The 19,990-nt window shown below is 42.1% G+C and overlaps 4 protein-coding genes across 4 annotated transcripts in view; 2 read left to right on the forward strand and 2 right to left on the reverse strand. All coding sequences in view use genetic code 11, as the record gives it.

Annotated features, from left to right (window-relative positions):
- Nucleotides 1-6,592: 6,592 nt before the first annotated feature.
- Nucleotides 6,593-7,848, forward strand: EGR_03028 (hypothetical protein; the record flags this gene model as incomplete). Its single annotated transcript, XM_024492277.1, has 3 exons — nucleotides 6,593-6,780; nucleotides 7,554-7,704; nucleotides 7,768-7,848. The coding sequence occupies 3 exons, from the start codon at nucleotides 6,593-6,595 to the stop codon at nucleotides 7,846-7,848; spliced, it is 420 nt and encodes a 139-aa protein (XP_024353203.1).
- A 2,012-nt stretch (nucleotides 7,849-9,860) lies between these two features.
- On the forward strand, nucleotides 9,861-14,096 carry EGR_03029 (Conserved oligomeric Golgi complex subunit 6; the record flags this gene model as incomplete). The annotated part of the gene is made up of 13 exons (XM_024492278.1): nucleotides 9,861-9,947; nucleotides 9,977-10,120; nucleotides 10,148-10,219; nucleotides 10,249-10,307; nucleotides 10,342-10,536; nucleotides 10,566-10,636; nucleotides 10,672-10,765; nucleotides 10,815-11,047; nucleotides 12,201-12,357; nucleotides 12,428-12,542; nucleotides 12,992-13,123; nucleotides 13,200-13,601; nucleotides 13,842-14,096. The coding sequence occupies 13 exons, from the start codon at nucleotides 9,861-9,863 to the stop codon at nucleotides 14,094-14,096; spliced, it is 2,016 nt and encodes a 671-aa protein (XP_024353204.1).
- Nucleotides 14,097-14,314: 218 nt separating this feature from the next.
- EGR_03030 (Ubiquitin-conjugating enzyme E2) lies at nucleotides 14,315-14,791 on the reverse strand (the record flags this gene model as incomplete). Its single annotated transcript, XM_024492279.1, has 1 exon — nucleotides 14,315-14,791. The coding sequence occupies one exon, from the start codon at nucleotides 14,789-14,791 to the stop codon at nucleotides 14,315-14,317; it is 477 nt and encodes a 158-aa protein (XP_024353205.1).
- Nucleotides 14,792-15,766: 975 nt separating this feature from the next.
- Nucleotides 15,767-19,990, reverse strand: part of EGR_03031 (hypothetical protein) — a gene marked incomplete at both ends in the record, with an annotated part of 18,151 nt that continues 13,927 nt past the window's right edge. Inside the window, 3 exons of the mRNA XM_024492280.1 lie at nucleotides 15,767-15,874; nucleotides 17,990-18,131; nucleotides 18,961-19,103. Of these exons, the coding sequence (XP_024353206.1) occupies nucleotides 15,767-15,874; nucleotides 17,990-18,131; nucleotides 18,961-19,103 (393 nt within the window). The remainder of the gene's footprint in view (nucleotides 15,875-17,989; nucleotides 18,132-18,960; nucleotides 19,104-19,990) is intronic.

Here is a 19,990-nt window from a genome sequence, read left to right on the forward strand (position 1 = left end):
ATGTGATGAATCGACCCTACGGAAAGGTTGCATTTTTTCGTCACAACAGAGCACTTAATTAGCATCGGTCTGACTAGGGCCTCTAGTGCTGGTTGTTAACATCACTTTATAGGGCCAAACTGAAGCATATTTTTAGCATGGAATTGCGCCTAAGATGATGTAATCTTTCTGCAGAGCAATGAACCGAAGAAAAGATCTTTTTGACTGTTTCGAAGGTCATACACTCCTCTGCAAGGCTCTCTCTGCTGTACTGATTCTCTTCAGTCTCGCCATCATCACCACTGGTGCAGTACTGGTAATCGTAAATACAAATCAAACCTTGGATTCCGATGACGTCTTTGAACATTGGGATGAGCATAACAAGTTAATTCCTCACCTTCCCTTTCAGTTTCCCTCCTTGGCGGTTCATTCTTATAATGCAGGCAAAAGAATCTCTCTAGAGACATTGCTAATGTCAGTTGCCAGCGCCACCAATTTTCTGGGTGTGGCAGATCAAATTTCGAAGTAAATTTCTGCTTACAGAGAATGCTTACCGCTATGCTGGTTAATGATTCCCTGAGTAATTTGGTGTTACCTGACCCCAATCCAACCAACAGCCCCAATGTAGTCATTTACACTTAGAAAAGTTTTAACTACCTCACAATAAAAGTGGTTGGGAATGCTCCACTCTTAGTCATCATAGCACTGTGTAAAAGCTTTCCTTTTCTCGGCTGATTGAAACCTTCAAAAGATGCAGAAATGGATGGCTAACACATTGTAGACAATTATGGGGCTTTGGAAGTGATCTGTATATGGGAAAAATTTGTTGGAATTCATTTTTAATGCACATCAAAATTGCATGCACGCTCAATAGTTTTTACAAATACAATGTGCATCAAGATGGTAAGCTTTTAATCTTTGTTTATCCTTTGAAAGTTATACCTTCGTATTTGGCGGATGTTTGAGTTGAGGAGTTCCACAAAATCATTTCCCCTGTAGAAATGCTGACGCATGTAGCGAAGATTTACCTTACTTTGGAACAAAATTTTGCCGATGTTAGGTATTAAAGTCTTGGCGTTAATTAATTTGCCTTAATTTAAAATTACTGAGATATGGGTTTCCTGCACCATCGTCAAATGCTTCGCTGTTATTCTATTTCAAGCATACTTCAAGATCTCCGTGCTGCTACATTTTGACCAAAAAGTAAAATGCAATCGACATTTGAGTGAAATGTGAATAATGGCGCAATTTTGCCGTGACTCAGTCCACATCCAATCCTAGGATAACTGAGGCTAATATGATTAAATTATTCGTAATTTTAATTCCTTGCAAGGGGTAGATCACACAAAATACTTTTCATTGTAGGAGAAACGGAGCCGGAATAGGCCTCTTGGTAGTAGGACTCTGTATTCTCCTATGTTTCATTCTGCCAGCCTGTTGCGTTTCCAAATTCGGCCTACCTAGAAGCTTCTCAGAGTTGAGGAATAATCAAGAACACAGGCAAACTGCCATCCACCAACCCCCGGTGGGTCATTACTCAATTTGCCCATTGTCTAGTATCCAATATTTAACCCTTATTTAACACGCAGCTTACTTATACTTATGCGAATTGGCTGTACTGCAGTGTTACAAGGAATAGTTCAAAATTAGTGCACAGCCTCCCAAAGCCACTAAGTGATTGCTTTTAAATTGTACATTTTAAAAAGCGGTCACAGTCATGAGTATAATACAAAGTGAATGTAGAGTGATTGAATTAGGTGGTGCCTATCCACACTAAACAAGAACTGCAGTTACGAGGCTCCAGGAGTAAATGTGGCTTAGAACCGGGTAGTGCACTTCGAATGATAGGATGTGATTGAGTCCCGGCATTTCTCGATCAACCTCAACAGCCATTATCTTTTCTTTTAACTGGGCCTACACTTCCCAGGCCTATCGCTCACCACCACCTCCGGCCTCCTACGACCCTTCTAGCGCCTCTCTTCCGATACCGCCGCCAGCTCTACCGTCCTACGAGCAGGCTCTCCACATGGCCACGGTACCCATGCCAACTGCTACCCTTCCACAAAGCTAGTAGCCATCTCCTTCCTCCATAGAGCTAAATTTTTCCTCTCATTATACAAAAAGTATTACTATATTGTATGAATTGATGTCAGACTTAGAATTCGTGATCAAGAATACCGAAGTAGTGTGTTTTACATCGGGGAGTAATCTATGTGTGCGGAAGTAGATTGGACTCTCTCTACAGCAGAACTTGACTCAACCTTCCACGCCACTTCTCTGGGTTGTCTTATGATCCACTCGAAATCTGCCACTTCGGTGTTAGCTAATGGAGGTGCTTAACACAAGTGGAGGATATCAAAATGAGATGTGTGGAAAGAAGTTAAGTGATCCAATTACTTCCATGCCGTAATCAAATGCTCCTGTTTACATTGGGTCATAACCCATTTCATGATGCTCTGTACCATCCTTAACCAATGGGTAAATATGTGCTTCTTCACAGCTTGCGCTACTGGATGACAATCAGGATAAATGAGCTAATTTCCAACAAGTGTAATTTCTAAATTGTGTAGAATTTTTTAGACATAGGGTTCGATATTGTACATCTTTTAGTGAACAACATGCAGAGGTGTTGAACAATAACTCGGCCTAAATTTTGGATCTCTCCGCAACAAAGAACGTGATTCTGTGACACAATGCAGATGAGTGATGTTTGAATGAGATGACCATCTTCTGTGGATGTCTGCGATCCCCGAAACGTTTCTGTAACTACTTTCCAGGAGCTTTTACGAGTCTCTTTTCCCTTAACCCTGGAAAAGTTCTTCACTTTTGATGATGTCGCTGGTTTTCTTCGGTGGATAAAAATTACGTGGATACACTTTTTACTGATGGCATCCTTCTCTTCATGGCATCTTGTATTGAAAAGCCCATAGGTGGAAGCGGTGTCTAGAAAGTGATCAGCAGTGCTTCTATCTGCAGTGTATCAAATTAGACCATTAGACTCATCTATTTGTCGTTCGTAATTTTGCCTCTATCAGGACTTTTCGTGTTTCCGTAAAATCATTTCGGCGATTCATCGGTCGTATCCCGACTGATAATCAAGAGCATGGACATCAGCGTCGGTTTCAAATCTTTTTAACGCTTCTATTTTTTCTTCTTCTTCGGGGCTATTTTATGGACTTTGGAGCACCACCGAGTTGAATGAGTGAAGCTGCTGTCCCATCAGCGTGTGGAAGGTTGGATAGTTGCTTGATTTCATCGCTAGGTATTTGAAAATACCACTTATTTTTGCCGAAACTTATTATCTGAGTCGATACGTTGTGAGAGTTGTCCGCCTCTCAAACTCCAGCAGTGATCATTGGAATCGTCTGTATGCTATAGATAGAGTAGCAAACTGAAGCAACCGTTGTGACGATTGTCTCTGACTGCTCATGTGATGATACGACTGAGCGTGTCTGATTGCATATAGCTTTGATTGGTATTTGGTCAAAACTCAGATTGTAGAACCAAACAGGACCAAGTTAATTAAGACTGGCCTTAATATTACAGCACGTCCTAACGAATGACTTGCCATGGGAGGATGCAGGAGTTTCGCTTGACCACCAGTAGCGTTCAGAGTTGTGCAATGCTCCGCTGGTTAGCCAAACTGGCACCAGAATTTCTGCAATTCCCTACTAATGTCTAAGGCGGCGTCCAACTGTGGACGAACTGGATATCTATTAAAACTGATGTCAGTATGCCTTCAGCCGTCCATTGCGTTGTTTTGGGAAAAGTTCACCACGGTGGATGCATTGCAAGCCTTCTTTGACTGATTTTGACCTTGTTTAAAGGGCTTGCTGATGTCTGCATTGATGGCCGAGGTCGGCGGTACCCATCTCCATGGCCAACATTATGTACTGGTGGCATTGTTGTTGCCTTTTGGGACAGAACTTGAAAAGGTGTCAGGCCCCACAGTATCAGCCTAGAGAAGTAACCGTCTTCTTTTGATTAACAACGGAGTATTGATAGTAAAGATGTCGTTAGATTTGGACAATATGAAGTTCCTTATCTCCCTTCATCTCTGTTAAGATCGTCACGTGGTATACTTTTGAGATTCATTAAGTCCTTTATCAAACAGAATCCATTTAAACCACTACTGGGCAATCTCCTCACAGACGTTTCAATTCTTAGGAAGGTACTTATCTAATTATAAAATCTACCACTGGGCACAGCCTAAGTTTGGTGTTGAAACATTGCTTCAAATCTCTTTAGCAGTTGAATATTGTCTTTTTTGTTAATGGTAGTGATTAATGTAAACACATTTTTTGTTTTCAACCAAGCGAATGTGAGAATGGGGTGGAAGTAGAGCAATAACAGCAAGGACAGCAACCAGAATTTGGCCTACAGCAATCAGTGTGGAGTCTTTATTATATCCTTCCTAATCTAGGATTCTGACGCAGCATTAAAAGAGGATATGTAGCATCGCTTTACACGAATTACTAAACTTGCCCTATCTCTTCAGGTGTTTAAAATTGTGATATGGGAGAAGGGAGCGGCAAAGATGTCATGAACTGGTACTTGAGTACGTAAGCACAGATCCCACCTGATATCCATCTAGACTAGTCAAAGAGATAAGGACAATATCATTGACAATAACCTCCGTACACCTAAAATGCGGTACCCTTGTGCGCTTATTCCCAGGGGCATGTCTCATGTAACGTAATCATGCCCTTTTGATTCGTCATGCCGTTCTCTTTTAAATTGGCATATTTAAAGGATCTTTCACTGAGTACTGAAAAATCAGGAGAACTCGAGGAATACACTAACTGTATAATGCTACTAAACTGTTCGAGGAAAGTAAAAATATCAAAAACTTTTACAGATCTGAAATGGAAGCATGTTTTCTGGAAGTAATGACGAGAAGCCTGTGTTATAGGTGTTGAAGTCACAAAGCAATGGATTGTGTGTCCACATATTACTTTGTAGTGCCCCGATAGTGGTTTTCCAAAGTTACAAATGCATGTTAGTTGGGGGAAAAACTGGTAACAAATAGCAGCTTCAAGGACTTTTTTTAATCTACACTTAGCAGGATGTCAAAGAGGGCAAATGAGCGGACATAATGTTGGCTATGAATTGCCACCATACAATAAAAGACGGGAAGTACAGCTTACGGCGACAAAGACGTTGTACAAACAAACAGTTGAAATAACTGCCCAATCACAGCACAACAACACGACACTTCCTCTTTTGATTTGCTACTGTCTCAGGGCTGCTTTTTCATTGGTTGCTTTAGCTAACATCGAAAGTAGCAGCCAACTTCTCTCACCCTACGACGGATTGCACAGGTAGTGAAAGCTTGTTTTCCAGTTTTACCTATAAGGATTACCTGCAAACCTTTAACATACTTTATTTTTTTCTTATCCTCTTTTCAAAAGATAGAAGTACCCGGGTTATACTGTTGGTTTTGAGATTTACAGTCCCATGGTTCCCCTTATTTCAAAGCGTATACCATACCTAAAATCTCCCTTACCGTTAAATTTAGCGTAAAAGTAGCATAAACTTTGCATATTATTTAATGACTCTTGCTACTGTCAAAAAACCTCAATGCTTCAGCGCCTAGCTAGTGATCTCCAAATTTGGTTCTACTTTCTCTTCATCTGCTTCATTGTAAAGTCAAAAGTGCCCCACATTTCCGATATATAAGTGAACGTTAATTGTTTTTTGAAGGGATTTCACGCCGAAAAAATAATATAAATTCCACAGGAAGCCTGATTTTTAGAACTCTCGAATGCCTTTTTGCGTCTTTCAATCAGTGGTGGAGTTGTTCAATTGGCAAGGCTCTGGTCTGCTTAAATCTTTGGAAGCTAGTAGTTCTCTAAACTGATCACCATTATCTAGAAAAACCATGCGTACTATGTTTGGATTAAAATGTTGATTCAGTGTTTACAAGAATAGAGCTTTCTTTTGTTGATCGAAACCATTGGTGTTGCAGTAAAAATAACAGATAGTTTAACTTCAACGTCGATCTCCTCCTAATTGAATTTGGTGTTGCGGCAACGGAACTGTAAGAAAAGTGTCATCAGGTGCCTCGGGACCCTTTTATGATCTAAAGCTACACTCTTGAAAGTCACTAATGATGCCGTTTCGAAAAACACTTCCCTGATAAATTTCCCTTCAATATAGTATTGGTTTCGCTATCAACCGTCGAATGCTCCAGTCCGCCAACCTTGATTACTTTCCACGTAACTCTGCGACAGTAGAAGGTCTTTTCACCTTTTTTTAATCTGGTTGCCATAGGCCATACATCCTATATTGCAAGCTGTTATTGCCCGTGGAGAGTTTACAGTAAATTTCGAAGCTTTGTGAAGTGGATTTACTTTCCACTGATTGTATTGGTTGCTTATTTTAATTTTCCTTTGCAATGATTCTCAAGGGTAGACATGTGCACCCATTTCATGATAATAATTTCCAAATTCCGAGTTCAAACTAATGTAAAGGTTGTTTTTCTCCAAATACCTCCTTTAAAACTAACGCGACACTTTAAAGGCGCCATGCCAAAATGTGTCAAGATTCGGCTATCCCACCTGCAAATGGAAATTGAAGTAAAACCTCTTTGCATGAATTGTAGAAGTTGCCAATGGGACAAAGTCAAAGTGTTCTTGGGGAGTGGGCTAGTGCCCATGAAATGATCTGCAAAATTCTCAGCGGCTGTTTGCTAATTTTCAGCCTCTCCTTCATCATTGCAGGAGCTGCGTTGATTTCACAAAATGCCGGCCCCTGGGATATGGACCATGAGACTTTCGAGCAGGCAACCAGTAGGCAAAGGTAAACCCCTTCTCCTCCTTCTTGCCTAATGTCTTCTCTTCTCCCTTATTGTTCAACTAGGCTATGATAGTAGGTACCAAATGATAATGAAACGAAGAAAGGTTACCGAATTAATTCTAAAGAAATAACAGTATTTCCGATTCTACTGTCCAGAATAGGTTTTTGTAGAGGATTGAATCCGTGTATATCCACCACAGAAGACCTGCATGATAGTCAGTAATAGGACTGCGAAGGAATGGTTCACAAGATTGGCTTGATATCCGGTTAAGCTGATGATCTGGCATTGACGCAGATAGACGGCTAAGAGGAGTAAGTACGGAGCTTAGTTGCATTCGAAAGGGCCTGCTCATAAGGTCCACGGGAAGTGAATTTCTTACGTCCCTTCCAATTATGATTCGCGTGTGTTCTTTGCTTCTATCTTCCACTTGTTTGTAATGCACTGTAATGGCTGAAGTGGAAGAGGGAGGGGTTAATGAGAAAAAGTGATACGGGCTCCCAGTCTCCCTTGATTCGTTCCCCTGCCTATACTATTTTCCCATTAAAAATTCTGTGTGCAGTTAATAAATCAGCCTCCCGACTCGTCAACCACAAAATCTCAAGAAATGATTCGGGCTCCAAAGAGTTTATGATACCAGAAGAGCTTTGCCTGGATTAACTGACAATGTAGAAGTAAATTTGATTCTCTATGCTACTCACCAATCAATCCTATTTTGTAGCAAGAATTTGGACCGAATTCGTGTAAAAAATGAGTCTTTCATGTGCCTTTTCCTTAGTCGTTATGGAGGTGGGATTGCCCTAGTCATGTTGGGCGTGTTTTTCCTGTTCGGTGGAGTGACATCGTTCTGCTGTTCTTTCCAACTCAAATTTTTCCGAAAAGCCGTGGAGCCCCGTGACTACAATCGTCCCATCAATGAGCAGCAGCCTGTAGGTCTCCTTTTAATTTGGCTTGGATGGTGATGAATGTTTAACAAGTTGTATATCTTTTAGTACCCCAACTACTCCAGTCAGTCGCAGCCGTATCCGCCGATGCCTCCGGTTCCAGCTCAACCACCTCCATACTCGGAGTAATTTGCTCGGCTTTACTTTGCTCACTCAAAACTACTCTACCAGTAGCCAGTTTATTTGCATCTTCATCAACCTGTTTTTTTACGAAAGCAATTACTAGGCTTCGAATGCTGTTCTTCCCGACGACTTTAAGCTGCTCCGGTGTTAGACATGTGCACTAGAATAACAATTTTATAAAACATATGATTTTGATAAAAATATTAACATAGAAATAAGTAAGAACATGAGATCTAGGCAATACTGAGGGGCCCTAAATGTTTGGGACTCCCTTCACAATGGATCGGTCTGAGTGCGTCAGTGGAGCGGAATCCCAGGCATAGCGATCCGTGCAACTTGTTGACGGTGATCGTACCTGGGATCATTGTGATTTCCGCTGCTCACTTGATTCTTCAGCTTCATATTGCACCTTACTACTAGTGGTGGAGGGAAATAGTATTGGATATAAGCTGTCACATCTGATGTCGGGCAAAAAATGTACAAATTGGTCTAATTAATATGTCATTTTGGAAACTCGTTTTTAAGCGGAATAGATTTGAGTGTTTATGACCTAAATTGAATCCAGACTAATATGACTACAAAAATCCCCTTACATAAGTAAATTCCAGTAAAACAATACTGCAGGGACCTGAGACTTCCCTGAAAGTGAAAAAAATGGCAATACCCGGGCAAAATATGTATTGTCGTCACACAGAAAGGATTGGCGCTACTGACGTGGCCCGAAGGTCAGGCCGTCCGGTGGAGGTACAATAACAGAGCTTTGAGTAACCTTTTACCAAAACGAAAAATTTAAGCAATTAATCTATCACACACCCAATGCAACTATGATGGAGAATGAGAAATACGAAACAATAGCCCGACGGCAAGCATGCCTTTTCAATGAACGAAAAATGTACTGCTTTGATAGTTTGCTTAACTGTGCAATTGATAATCCGGGCACTTAGTCCGCCCTAAACTGCACTTCCGCGGGGCAACATGGCCTTCGGACCACGCCCTAAGCCTCTCAGGCACTCTGTTCGGTATCAATGTTTGCTACCACACCACTCTGACTTCCTGCGACTTCAAGAAAGACACCAGGAGCTACAGAAAATGGCTTTGCAACAAAAGAAATTAGGTGATCAATAGCTTGGTTAAAAAGCCTTTTTAATTAATAGAAAGAGAAGTTCTTCCTAATATATTCTGATTTTACTAGGTGATATTGGTATGACGCTATTTTATTAGTGCATAGTGCTCAAAGCCTTTGCTGAAGCTGGATTAAACCGCTGTAACGTGGCAAAACATATATTGCCAACACACAGAAGAGTTTGGGAGGCCACCAGCCATGGCCTGAAGGCCATACCAGCGAGAGCAAGTAGAGCTTGAGTAGCCTTAAGCGCTTACGTAGTTTAACTTACAAGTAAAATATTAAAACCCCACATCAGCATAGACCTGCTAACCTCAGTAGCATGTAAATAAAGTAAACAAATTCGGCTTCTGCTTCTATCAACTACCGGCTTTAAACTCTAACCGATGGGCTTGGTTATTTGATGGCGAAGGGCATTGTTGAGTGGCTTGCCTATAAGCGTAGGTAGTTTCCTGAGGAATCTAGATTTATAGATGCTTTGAGGTTTGACGTTTTAACCTCGCCACTAGGTCATTTAACCTCTGCCATCTGTTACCTGAAAGTCGATTCAAACAGACATTAGTACAAAAATACCAACCCAAGCTCAACAATGACAATATCTCTCCTAGTGTGTTGTTCATAAACAGGTCCGTTTTGTTTATCTTTATTTAAGTAGGTTTTGTATTAACCTCCCCCATCGTCTTTAGTGCTTGGACCCTTTCACCAAACCTAAAGCAATTATTTTTTATGATGTCTCTACTCATGAAGCAATCGTAATACACGTTTGCATTGTTTTAATATTATGTTTGTGCTAAAAAAGGCAATTTGATTACGAGCATTCGTTGTTTGAATTGGGCCAAGGAGTGTTCCGAATAATCAAACGCTGGCTTTGTGGCGGCTGCCTATAAGTAGTGAGATGCAGATCGAGCCCAGTTTTGACTCAAAAAACCCATTAGGTGGTAGAATCAGTAAAATAATCGGTTTTACTGCACAAGCCGACGAAGTACCTTCAAGCTTTTTTCTAAATCGTAGAGCTTCTTTGAAAGTCTCCAGGTTTTGTCAGAGTCGTATACTTGCAATGATGCACGTTCGCGCCGAAATCTGCGTAGTGTCATAGAAAAGTCGCGGCTGGATCTCGCAGAAGGTTTTCTCCGAGAAATGTCTGCTATAAAAACAGTAGTTGTTCAATTTCTTCATGTATAGGGTCTTGATTCTCTATCGGCTGAACTCAATACAATGTCAAATACCTGTCTAAGAATCAACGAACGCCTGATGGTGATATCAATAATAAGGATTATTTTTAGTCTTCAAAATCCCGGATGGAGGAATTGATAAATCAAACCAACGTGAATCAAGCAAAAAGGTGCACTTATGTTTATTCTGATCTTATTTTCTAGGAACTCGGTTACTCTCACTCATCTTGCAGCGAATGCCATTTTGGGTGCATTTTATATTTCTCAAGAGGACTGGGCTCTTCTTGACGAACAAACTGATGATAAAAGTTCCGAAAATCTATTAACTAAGCTTCAGAGAGCAAGGGGTATACGTCAGCTCATCATCAATACATTGGGTGTTCCAAATCTACCTCTTTTGTATGTCAACCTTTTACTAATTTCGTCAGAAAGGATTTACTAGACTCATCGACTACATACATTGACGAAGCCTTTGAGCGTTTATATCAGTGGATTAAGAGTGTGTTTACTTCTTTTTTTTTCTCATAACTGTAGGGGAGGTGAGTGCTCAGAACTTCGAAGCGGTAGAAATCTCGGTGCCTTTTCGGAAGTGTCTGCGTGAACTACAAGAGCGGCCAATTTTCTTCAAGTAGACTAATCCCTTTCTCTCCTCTCATTTTTACGTCTAACATCATCAGGTATATCCTGGATGAGTACGCGAATGCTCGACGTCAGTTGATTGTGGAGACCTTTCTCCATGCTTTGACGGTGGGATGGAACAGTGGGGGCAATGTTACGTCCGTTTTCTTGAGCAAGCCCATCGAAATGCAGTCTCATGATCCCACACGCTATGCCGGGGATATGCTCGCTTGGTTACATCAGGCTGTGGCCTCTGAAAAAGAGTATCTTTGTTCGCTCACTTCGGAAAAAGGTATGCTATTTCCGAGGCAACACTTCTGCCCCTCATGGCATGGGTTAATATACAGTATTTGTCGTATTGATGTACAGGTTATATCCATTGGAACACCGAATATTTTTGGAGCCCGAGCTGTCTGCAAAGATGTTAAGACAGCTATTTTGAAACTAAATTATAACAGAAGGACTGGGGAGCTAGTCGCCTAGAGTATGAGAAGAGCTTCACGATGCCAACATAATAGCTGAATCTTGGGAGGTTCAAAGACATGTGTTTTAACTGTAAAATTAAAAATATTGTCATCTTGTTTCAATCCTGTTGCCTTTTCTCAGATTTCGTACTCAACGCCCCCCGTAATCATTCTTCTGCCCCAACCATCAAAAATAGAGGTTGTACAGTAATTTCCTGCCAGTGCAGTGATACTACCGATTTCGAACATTAATACTTGTCATGTCCTCTACGAGTCACGTTTTGGCGTTTTATTAGCTGCGTTCTCCAATCTTGGACCATATTTTGCAGCAAGGTGTTCTCTGTGTAAATGAAGGCTGACCTAAAATCAAAGGCAATACTCACACTCTAGAGCGGCCCATTGGATTTGTGTTCTGCGCTCTTTCTGTTGTGTTGTCTTTGGATTGCTGCAGACCAACTATCCAACTTCTTGCAAATGTGGGGAGGCGTCGAGTTTTCATGTTTTACTGCAAGTGAGCATTTTGGGGATGCCTTAAGTTCGTTCTGACGGTTGCTTCATTGTCGATCGCTGCGCAGAGTTAGAAATTGGGATTGTCGATTTCGACAACCCGTCTCTTTTGTACATTTTCACAAACTCAACCATCCACAGCAAATCCCTTCTGTAGTTTTCGGTGTAGTATTCGATCATCAGAATCGACTTGTTGTTCCTTTGGAATGTTTTCGTCAACGTTTTCATCATTGTGTTTACCGAGTTATTCCTTAAGTGAACTAGTCAAAAACAAATTTATCACTGACGTAAAGAGGGGCAGATAGACTAGTAGTACCCCTGCTAAGCCAGTGTGGTAGTGGAATCACAGATCGGAAAGGCTTATTTAGTTAAATGCGTAACCAATAAAATCGTGTTTTCCTTTGCGGCTTTTCAAAAAAGTTTTTTTTCCCCATACTTACAAAAGCCTTCAGGAATGCTTTGTTCATTTTTCAGCTGACAAGGAGATTGTTTGCGACTGCTTGAGTAACATAACTGGTGGGTTGGCCCACCCTTTGCAGTTGCGCTTGGAGCAGATTTTGGTCACCGAGCACGATGCCGTTCTCCTTTACCAAATCAACAACCTGTTACAGTTCTACGCAAATGTTATTCTGTGCGTTTTCATTCCCTGCCACTTACCCTCCTAGTGATAACCTCAGTGGAAACTCCACTTTTTCTTTCAGGAATTTGTTAGATGAGAGAGCAACTCTCTATACCACACTTTCGGAACTGCAATCCCTCAGTTGGAACCTTTTTGTTAGTGCGCTGCAGCGTCAAACCTCCGACCTGCTCGCTGATGTAAGCACATCTCCCTCATACTAGTTAGCATGCATACATGTATGCAGTGTGCGTAGCCAACCCACTTAACCGATAGGTAAGCCGATTTAACTATCCTATTCGTCTTGCTCACTACGATGCGGATGTACGCGACCTTACTATTAGCAGCTATTGGTGAAGTATTGCTATCCCTAAAGGAACCTTCACTAAAGTCAATTCCAGCCCCAACCACTTTGCAGTTGTTCAGTTGTCTCCCTCCTGTGTTAGGAATCCTATCCCAATAGTCTATGGTTTTGGTAGGGAATAACTGCAGATCAATCCGTGCTTTTGGAACATAGATAATGGTACGTCTAAATAGCAAATAAGGGCAGTTAAAGACTACACTCCCGAGTGCACAATCCAAGTTGGCTTATGGGTTAGCTAAGTAAACAAATCAGCTTCATTGCTACACCCTCTTTTTCTCTACATAGAGCGAACCACCGCGTCACGATTTGACGCCATCTATGTCAACCATTGACGTCACACGTCTGCTTGAAGCCATTCTGGCCACGCAGGACATGTCTTGCGCTCCTCCTGATGTTCGTCAGACCAAATGTGAAGAGGTGAGTCAAGTGATTCTGGTGCATTACATCCAGTAAGCAAACTATGTATTCTCATTTTCGAAGTGTTATCTTCCAGGTAGTGGCCGTGGTGGTGAAGCCACTGTTGGAGCACTATGAGTTGACGGCCAGGGCTCTCATCAGCCCCCAGGAGATAAGAAAGGTGGAATTGGAGGCGGCGGAGGGGGACAGAGAGTTGCCCCCTGTGGCGCTGGTGTACCTCCTCAACAGTCTGCATTCACTGCAAGGGACGTTGGCCCGCCTCGCTTTCACTGGCCCTCAAATTGCCACAGTGGTAGAGCGTCTTGAAGCAGCGCTCACCGACTTGACACACTCTCAAGCCGCATACATTCTCTCCCGCGCAGGCCTCTATCGCCTATATGAGGCTCTCAATGCTCCACAGGAGAGCGAGGGGGAGGAGGTGCCGCTCGCTCAAAGGGGAGCACCTGGTTGCTCCCAGGACGAGATCATCGACGCTTTGGTAACTAAATAACCTAAATATTTTCAGGGAATCACTCTACTATCTAGTTTTCAATACAGACATTTATTCACTTGGAAATGAATGCAAACCACGTTGTTCGCTACATTTCGTCCGTGGTCAAGGGGATACTTCTAATGCTAGAAACATTTACGGGTAGCAAAAGAAGCTTACTGCCCTCCGGACAGGTTCTCTGTCGTAGATGAAATCGCCCACAACTTTTTTCCTCGTCCTTCTTCCTAGCGAGAATTCAACACGGAGTACCTCTCGGGTCCAGACGCTTGGGGATTACCCGAGGCTGCTCAAATAGCCTTTTCGCGCCCCCGCAACGCCCTTCGACGTCGCACCGCCGACCTCGTGCAATCTCTCTACACCCGTCTCTATGAGGCCATAACTGATTCCAAATCGGGCTATTCTAACCCTTGGCCCGAAGATCTCAAAACGCCTGAACAAGTCGCTGGACTGCTGCTTCCCTCCTCCTCCGCCGCTATTTCTTGACTTATCTACTTTGGGACTATGATTATTGCCAACAAAATGATACGAAACCTATCACGTCTCTTTTTTAAGGGTAATAGATTAGATACCGTAGAGAATACTCGCCAAACAAACTGGAGATCTTGGTTTTGGACTGAATAAACAAGGACTTAGCTGTGTACGTACAAGTATAGGAGGAGAGAGATTAGTAATGAGCGCGCATAGAGTGGTAGCACAAGATACTAGGATGGGTCCAGTGGATCGTCGCATTTCCAGGACTCCTCGACAACTTCGCGAACTTTCATTTCGTAAACCCTAGTATTTTCCTCAAATAATTCTGCAGCTATGGTGTTAGCCGGCGAATTTGGGTTGGGGTCACCAAGGAGAGATTGAATAGATGTTAGTATGGAGCCGATGTCGTAGGAAGGAGACCACATATTTTGTAGAATGTCTAGACAGATCGCACCATCAGCGTAAACGTTGGGGTGGAACATTTTGGAAACGAATTTGACCGTAGGAGGCAAGTTTGGATAGTTTTCAGTGAAATCCATTACGAGTTTGAAAATGCCGTCGGCGAAGGGTGTGCCATCAGCACCCAAAATGACAGCATGCCAGCGAAGAATGTTATCATCCTGAGGCACTGCATATACACCTGGTGGTGGGTCCTGCTTAATTTTCCGAAAGTCATTCATTAAGCGCCGCCTTGCTCTCGTAGACATCACAAAATCCGACTCGACAAAAAACGAGCAGCGAACTGCCCTCGAACCCACCGCTTAACAATCAAACGAAAGTGATTCGTTAAAACGTTTTAAGAATTTACTTCTAAAAGTGTAGTTAAGTTTTGCAATCTTAATGATCACTTAAGTTAGTAGTTATTAAATCTGTACGTTTATAAATGTGCCCATGTGGTGTCCATGGTTGATAATTCTTGCGTTTAAGAATATGCAACCGAAGTCCCTAATAGTAACGTAAATTTCATGCTTCTAGCCTACTTTTAGCTTTATATATGTTAAACTTTCGCATTTTGTTGGATTTTGGTTGCATTTAATTTGCGGTAGGGTGGAATTTGCCTCACTTTTCTGGCTACCTAGGCAGATCCCTGCCATGTTATAGTGCCTGGGGGTCCTGCCCATACCATTGTAGCTTCTCTGTACGCTAATACCAAACTACTCCTTTACCCCTGTATGCGTTATGACGTCTTTGGAGCCCCTGGTTGGGTTGTATGCTAACTTTAGACGGATGGAAGTCACTGCATTGTAAAATGCTATTTCTGGAAGCCCTGAGCGATTTATTTCTATCACATTGCACCCTAAAAATGTAAGTTGTGGTCATTTCATTGGCAAGGTTTTTAGGTTTTGTATCGTTGACTTTTCAAGCCTTCCCCAAAGAGTACGTTTATTGACCCTTTTATCTAGTTAATTAGCACTTATTAGTGCTTAGCACTTATAGCCACTTAGTACTCATTGCACTTATAGCGCTCTCTCCCTCTCTCGTCTCGTTACTAACCTCATTTTGGGATTAAATCCACTCATCGAGGCTACTCTGATGTGGATTTTAGGGCAACTCGAACCCGTAAGTCTGTTCATTTTATTCTGCAGTATAAATCTATGTAATGCCTGTTCATTTGTCTTAAATTTTATAGGTCTTTACGAATTGTATCAGCTATAGCTTTTAGAAGGACGTCTACGAAGAGACTAATGAGAATGCAGTCTTATAGAGCGTTTTACATAATCTTGTATTGCTTTCCATAAATTTTCATCTTTAACAAAAGGTATGAGATCATTTGCCAAATTTGAAGGAAACTAAGTCCAATTTTTGCAGTTATCCTAGCTTTTCTCCGACAGCACTTTGTACTCTGCCTTGCACTTGATGGAAACTGAACTTAGATGCCTGATAAGCCGGCGTATTTTACGCCAAGTTACCTAATCTTTTAGGTCAAAATCATGCTTTCGGATGATACAAATAATTAAATGCCGAAATTTTTTAATGTATTCAGGCCAACGGGCAGGCAGTCGGTACCAACACGTGTTCGGTCGGTAATGCAAAGGCGTCATTTGAATAAATTTTCACCGCTAAGCCGTGAGTCTCGCCTTATGGTTTGGTGGATTATTCACTTTTGCCAAGATGATGCTCTCTGCTCACAAAAACATCACTGCGTCCATTCTGCTTTGTCCCTGGCGCTTTGTCAATTGTTGTGGCTGTTTCTCTGCTTTCTCTCCCCTCTATGACCTTAATTATTGCCTTTTCTCTAGATGACAATCATCAGCTCTCCTTATTTTAAAATTATGTAGTGTCTCTGAGTATCCTTGGATGATACGAAGGATGACGTTAAGTTCTCAACTTCTGTCTCTAATGCACGCTAATATAAACGACACCTAAGTCAGTTAAAGCGTAGTGCGTTACGGTCATTAGAATAACTCCGTTATGACACAATCAATTAAGGTAGCCGTGGTTACCTAGGTAGCAAAGTCCTAACTGTCAGTAGTAGTCTAAATGTGTCTGAGCTCAAACAATGAGTTTGAGAGTGTTAAGTTTGTAGATAAAGAGAACAATCCATGGAGGAAGGTAAACCAAAGAGGCATCCTTCTATTGAATAAGTCAGTGTGAAGCCTTTTCGAGATATCTTACCCCCAGGTTTTCTTCGCTTATCCACTATCATATCTGTAGCGTGTAAAACTTGCTCAAGACAACTAAATAGTTATAGACTTGCCAGCTTAAACTTTAAGCTGTGCATCTAAATTGCTTAAAATATTTTGCTACTTGACTTTTGCAGGCAAGACCACAAACAGCAGCCCACGCACGGCCTACTCTTAAATGTTCACAAGTGTTGGCGTTACAATCAGTTTTTCACCTTGATTCTGCAATGCATCTCGTCTTTAATTACAATTTTGATTATTTATGTAAATAAACTGCTTCTAGCAAATAATGTTTCCTGTGTGTACTCTAGAATTGTATTCTTGCTGGCAAGTGTTAACGAGGAGTGGTTTAAAAATAGCAGCACACAAATTAAAGAAAATCTGTCAAAATGTATTTTAGTACAAGTCTATAGGGCGGCCTTAAGTCATTCCTCCCTTGCTTTCCCATTGTAGCGCTGCGAATTTGCCCTAAAGACAAAAGAATTTATAATCCTAGGACATGAAATGTTTCGCCGACGTAGAGAAGGTCCAGGGGAGAAGGCTACTTGGTATAGTCTACAGGTCAGGCTGCCCAGCGGAACTATAAAGGCAAAACTCTATGTGTTCTCGAAACCAAAACAACGAGTCGAACAAACAAGAGTATCACACAGCTCTCTCTCCTCTTTTGAGTGTCGACGCCGGAGCTCCCCTTGAAAGATCTTCCGCGTCAGCCACTACAACGTTGTTGGTGCTGTAAGAAAGTCATTTACGAACCAAATTAGTCATCGAATAAGCGTGTAACAGAGATAGTATTTGACGGCAACATCACTGATCCCTCTTAACATTTGCACTGAATTTGGACTTTTCGCCTGTTTGGGAATTGTATTGGAGGAATGGTGAATGTGCTAACCATCACGCGTTTCCATCGCCGGTCGTAGGAACGCCAGCCTAAAAGCAGCCATTTAATAAAGGATGGGGGTTAGCATAGCTGTTTGAGGGTATAGTATGGCGTCTGTTCCTCCTTGCCAGTTTTATTTTTCTTACTCTAGTGCTACCCAGCCATATACCCATCTGGGTTCTATTCAGCTTGCAAAGAGGAGGATGGGGTATCGCGTGCTCACTGAATTGACGTCTTCAAGCAGGTACGTAGGCAGCTTTGCAACAAACTTTTTAGGTGGTTCACATACAGAAAAGCTAGAAAGGTTGCTGGCATAGTCAGGAGGCCATGCCGCCCAGTAGAAGTATAGTGGTGAGACCTTTAGTGAACACGAAGCCAAACGAGGGAATATAATAGCTGCTTACAGATCCCTTAGCTGTTTTCACTAAGTTCTCAACCAAAATATTACAAAGTGAAAATTGAGCTTCTCCCCTCCTTTCTTTAATATTAATGTTCAGTAATCGGAACATCTGTAATGCATAGCACTTCCCTAGTGGTTCATTTTTCCTGAAGGCCCCAAATGGTATACAAGTTGAGCTCTGGCTCTACCATGAGCGCACAGGTGGAGTAGAAAGTTGACGCCGTAGCATGTCTTAAGATGAATTCCGCTCCAGCGTCGTGGAGACGGAATCGTCGTAGGATGGAAATGCCTAAGGAATGTAATGCATTATCAGAATCAAAATCCCTTCACTATACACCAATAATGATTCCAAAATCTACTTGTTAAAAGTAGGAAAGAGGTAATGAAGTACAGGTGTAGGCATACTGATGATATCTCGTAACTTTTTAACATTAAGGTAGGCGTCTAAGTAAAGCCGAGCCTTTTAATAATACAAGTGGAACAGAGGATGCTGTCTCGATGACACAACATGCATGTGTAAGTGTCAACCAGGTCCTCAAGGTAGATTCTGTTACAAGTACTAGTGGCCTATGCACGTGCAATGTATGGGCCAGTCTGGTCTAGCCCAGACAGTTTTCATCAAGATGGCAGGTGATGGTACCACTGAGTGTGGGCATGTACCACCTTGTAGTGGATGCTAAAGAACCCGGAGATACCTAACCGTATCCACAGCGGACTTCAAGCACAATATGGGAGGGTGGTAGTAAGGTGATGGCGCATTCATCCGTAGTGACGAAATTGTAATGAAACACTTGAGTGGTGTGTCCCAAAGAGGGCCATGGGTATATCCATCAGTTAAGATTATGCCCATTGAGGAAGCGATGCAAGCTCTTCTCAGATAGTTTAGCCGTGCTAGTAAATCCTTCCCAGTCAGGAAGGGGTTAGAGTGGTTTTAGATTTAGCGGGGTTCAACATGAAGAAATAAAAGGAATTTACACAGCTGCAAAGAAGTAATGGAGCTGATACTTCAAAAATTTTCTCCTCCACTCAAACGCTTGTAGTAAACTAAGCATGATTGTGGTCAAATTTTTTTCATTTGGGGGTTTTGGAGCGAACCGATAAAGGACAGGAGGGTTTACCTACAAGAATGGAAACAGGAAAAGTCTTATTTGTAACAGGCTAAAGAACTGGGATTAATCTCCCAAGTGGTAAAATGGTTTAAATTTCAGCGTCAAAGAGGAGTTGAATTTGTTTTGCTTTACTCCATTCCACCCCACCCCTTTCCCACACCTGGGGTGCAGTGCATTTGCGGTTGGCTGGGAGGTGGATGGTGCAGGTCGCTTCCAGCCTTATGCAACCAACTCTGCGGAGGCGTGAGAAGAAGGGAGGGAGGAGGGTAGGTGTGGGGAGAGATAACGGCACGAAACTCGCATGGGAACGGACTAGCAAGGGAGGATATCTTCAACCAATCGGAAGTTTTAATTCACTCCGTCCTGGGAACGGCAATCTGGCTAAATGCCGTGGGGTGTGAGTTTAATTAGTCTCACTTAAATCGGGATAGGGGAGGGGGTGGGCAGGGGTCGAGGACAGGGGATGGGGGGGAATGCACAGGCGCTCACCTACCAACCAAATGCTCGGTCTGTGAATAAACTGTTAGTGGCACTGGTGGAAAAAATTCTACTGTTTATTTTTTTTGTCTGGGGAAAGCAACCAGTGAATAAAGCGAATGCGAAGACAGCGTTTTAATAGTAGAATAAATTCCTGAAGAATTTGCATGAAAATGTAGCTAATGTTGGGATATAAAGCACAGAACTTCAAACAAAAACCCACCAGTACCAAGCAGAAAAAAAACTCCCTTTATCTCAAAAATTTGGAGGAGACTCAGCAAAAATATGCTGACATTCATGCAGCAGAAAATAATTAATAACTTGATATAGAAAGATCACTTAGTACAGGAATAGTTAAAAAGCGTTTTAGGCGAATTGGTAGTATCGTTATAGAGAATAAGTTCGTGCAGATTTTGTGA

The sequence above is a fragment of the Echinococcus granulosus genome (assembly GCF_000524195.1).
Source record: "Echinococcus granulosus chromosome Unknown EG_S00015, whole genome shotgun sequence".
Taxonomy (NCBI): Eukaryota; Metazoa; Platyhelminthes; class Cestoda; order Cyclophyllidea; family Taeniidae; genus Echinococcus; species Echinococcus granulosus.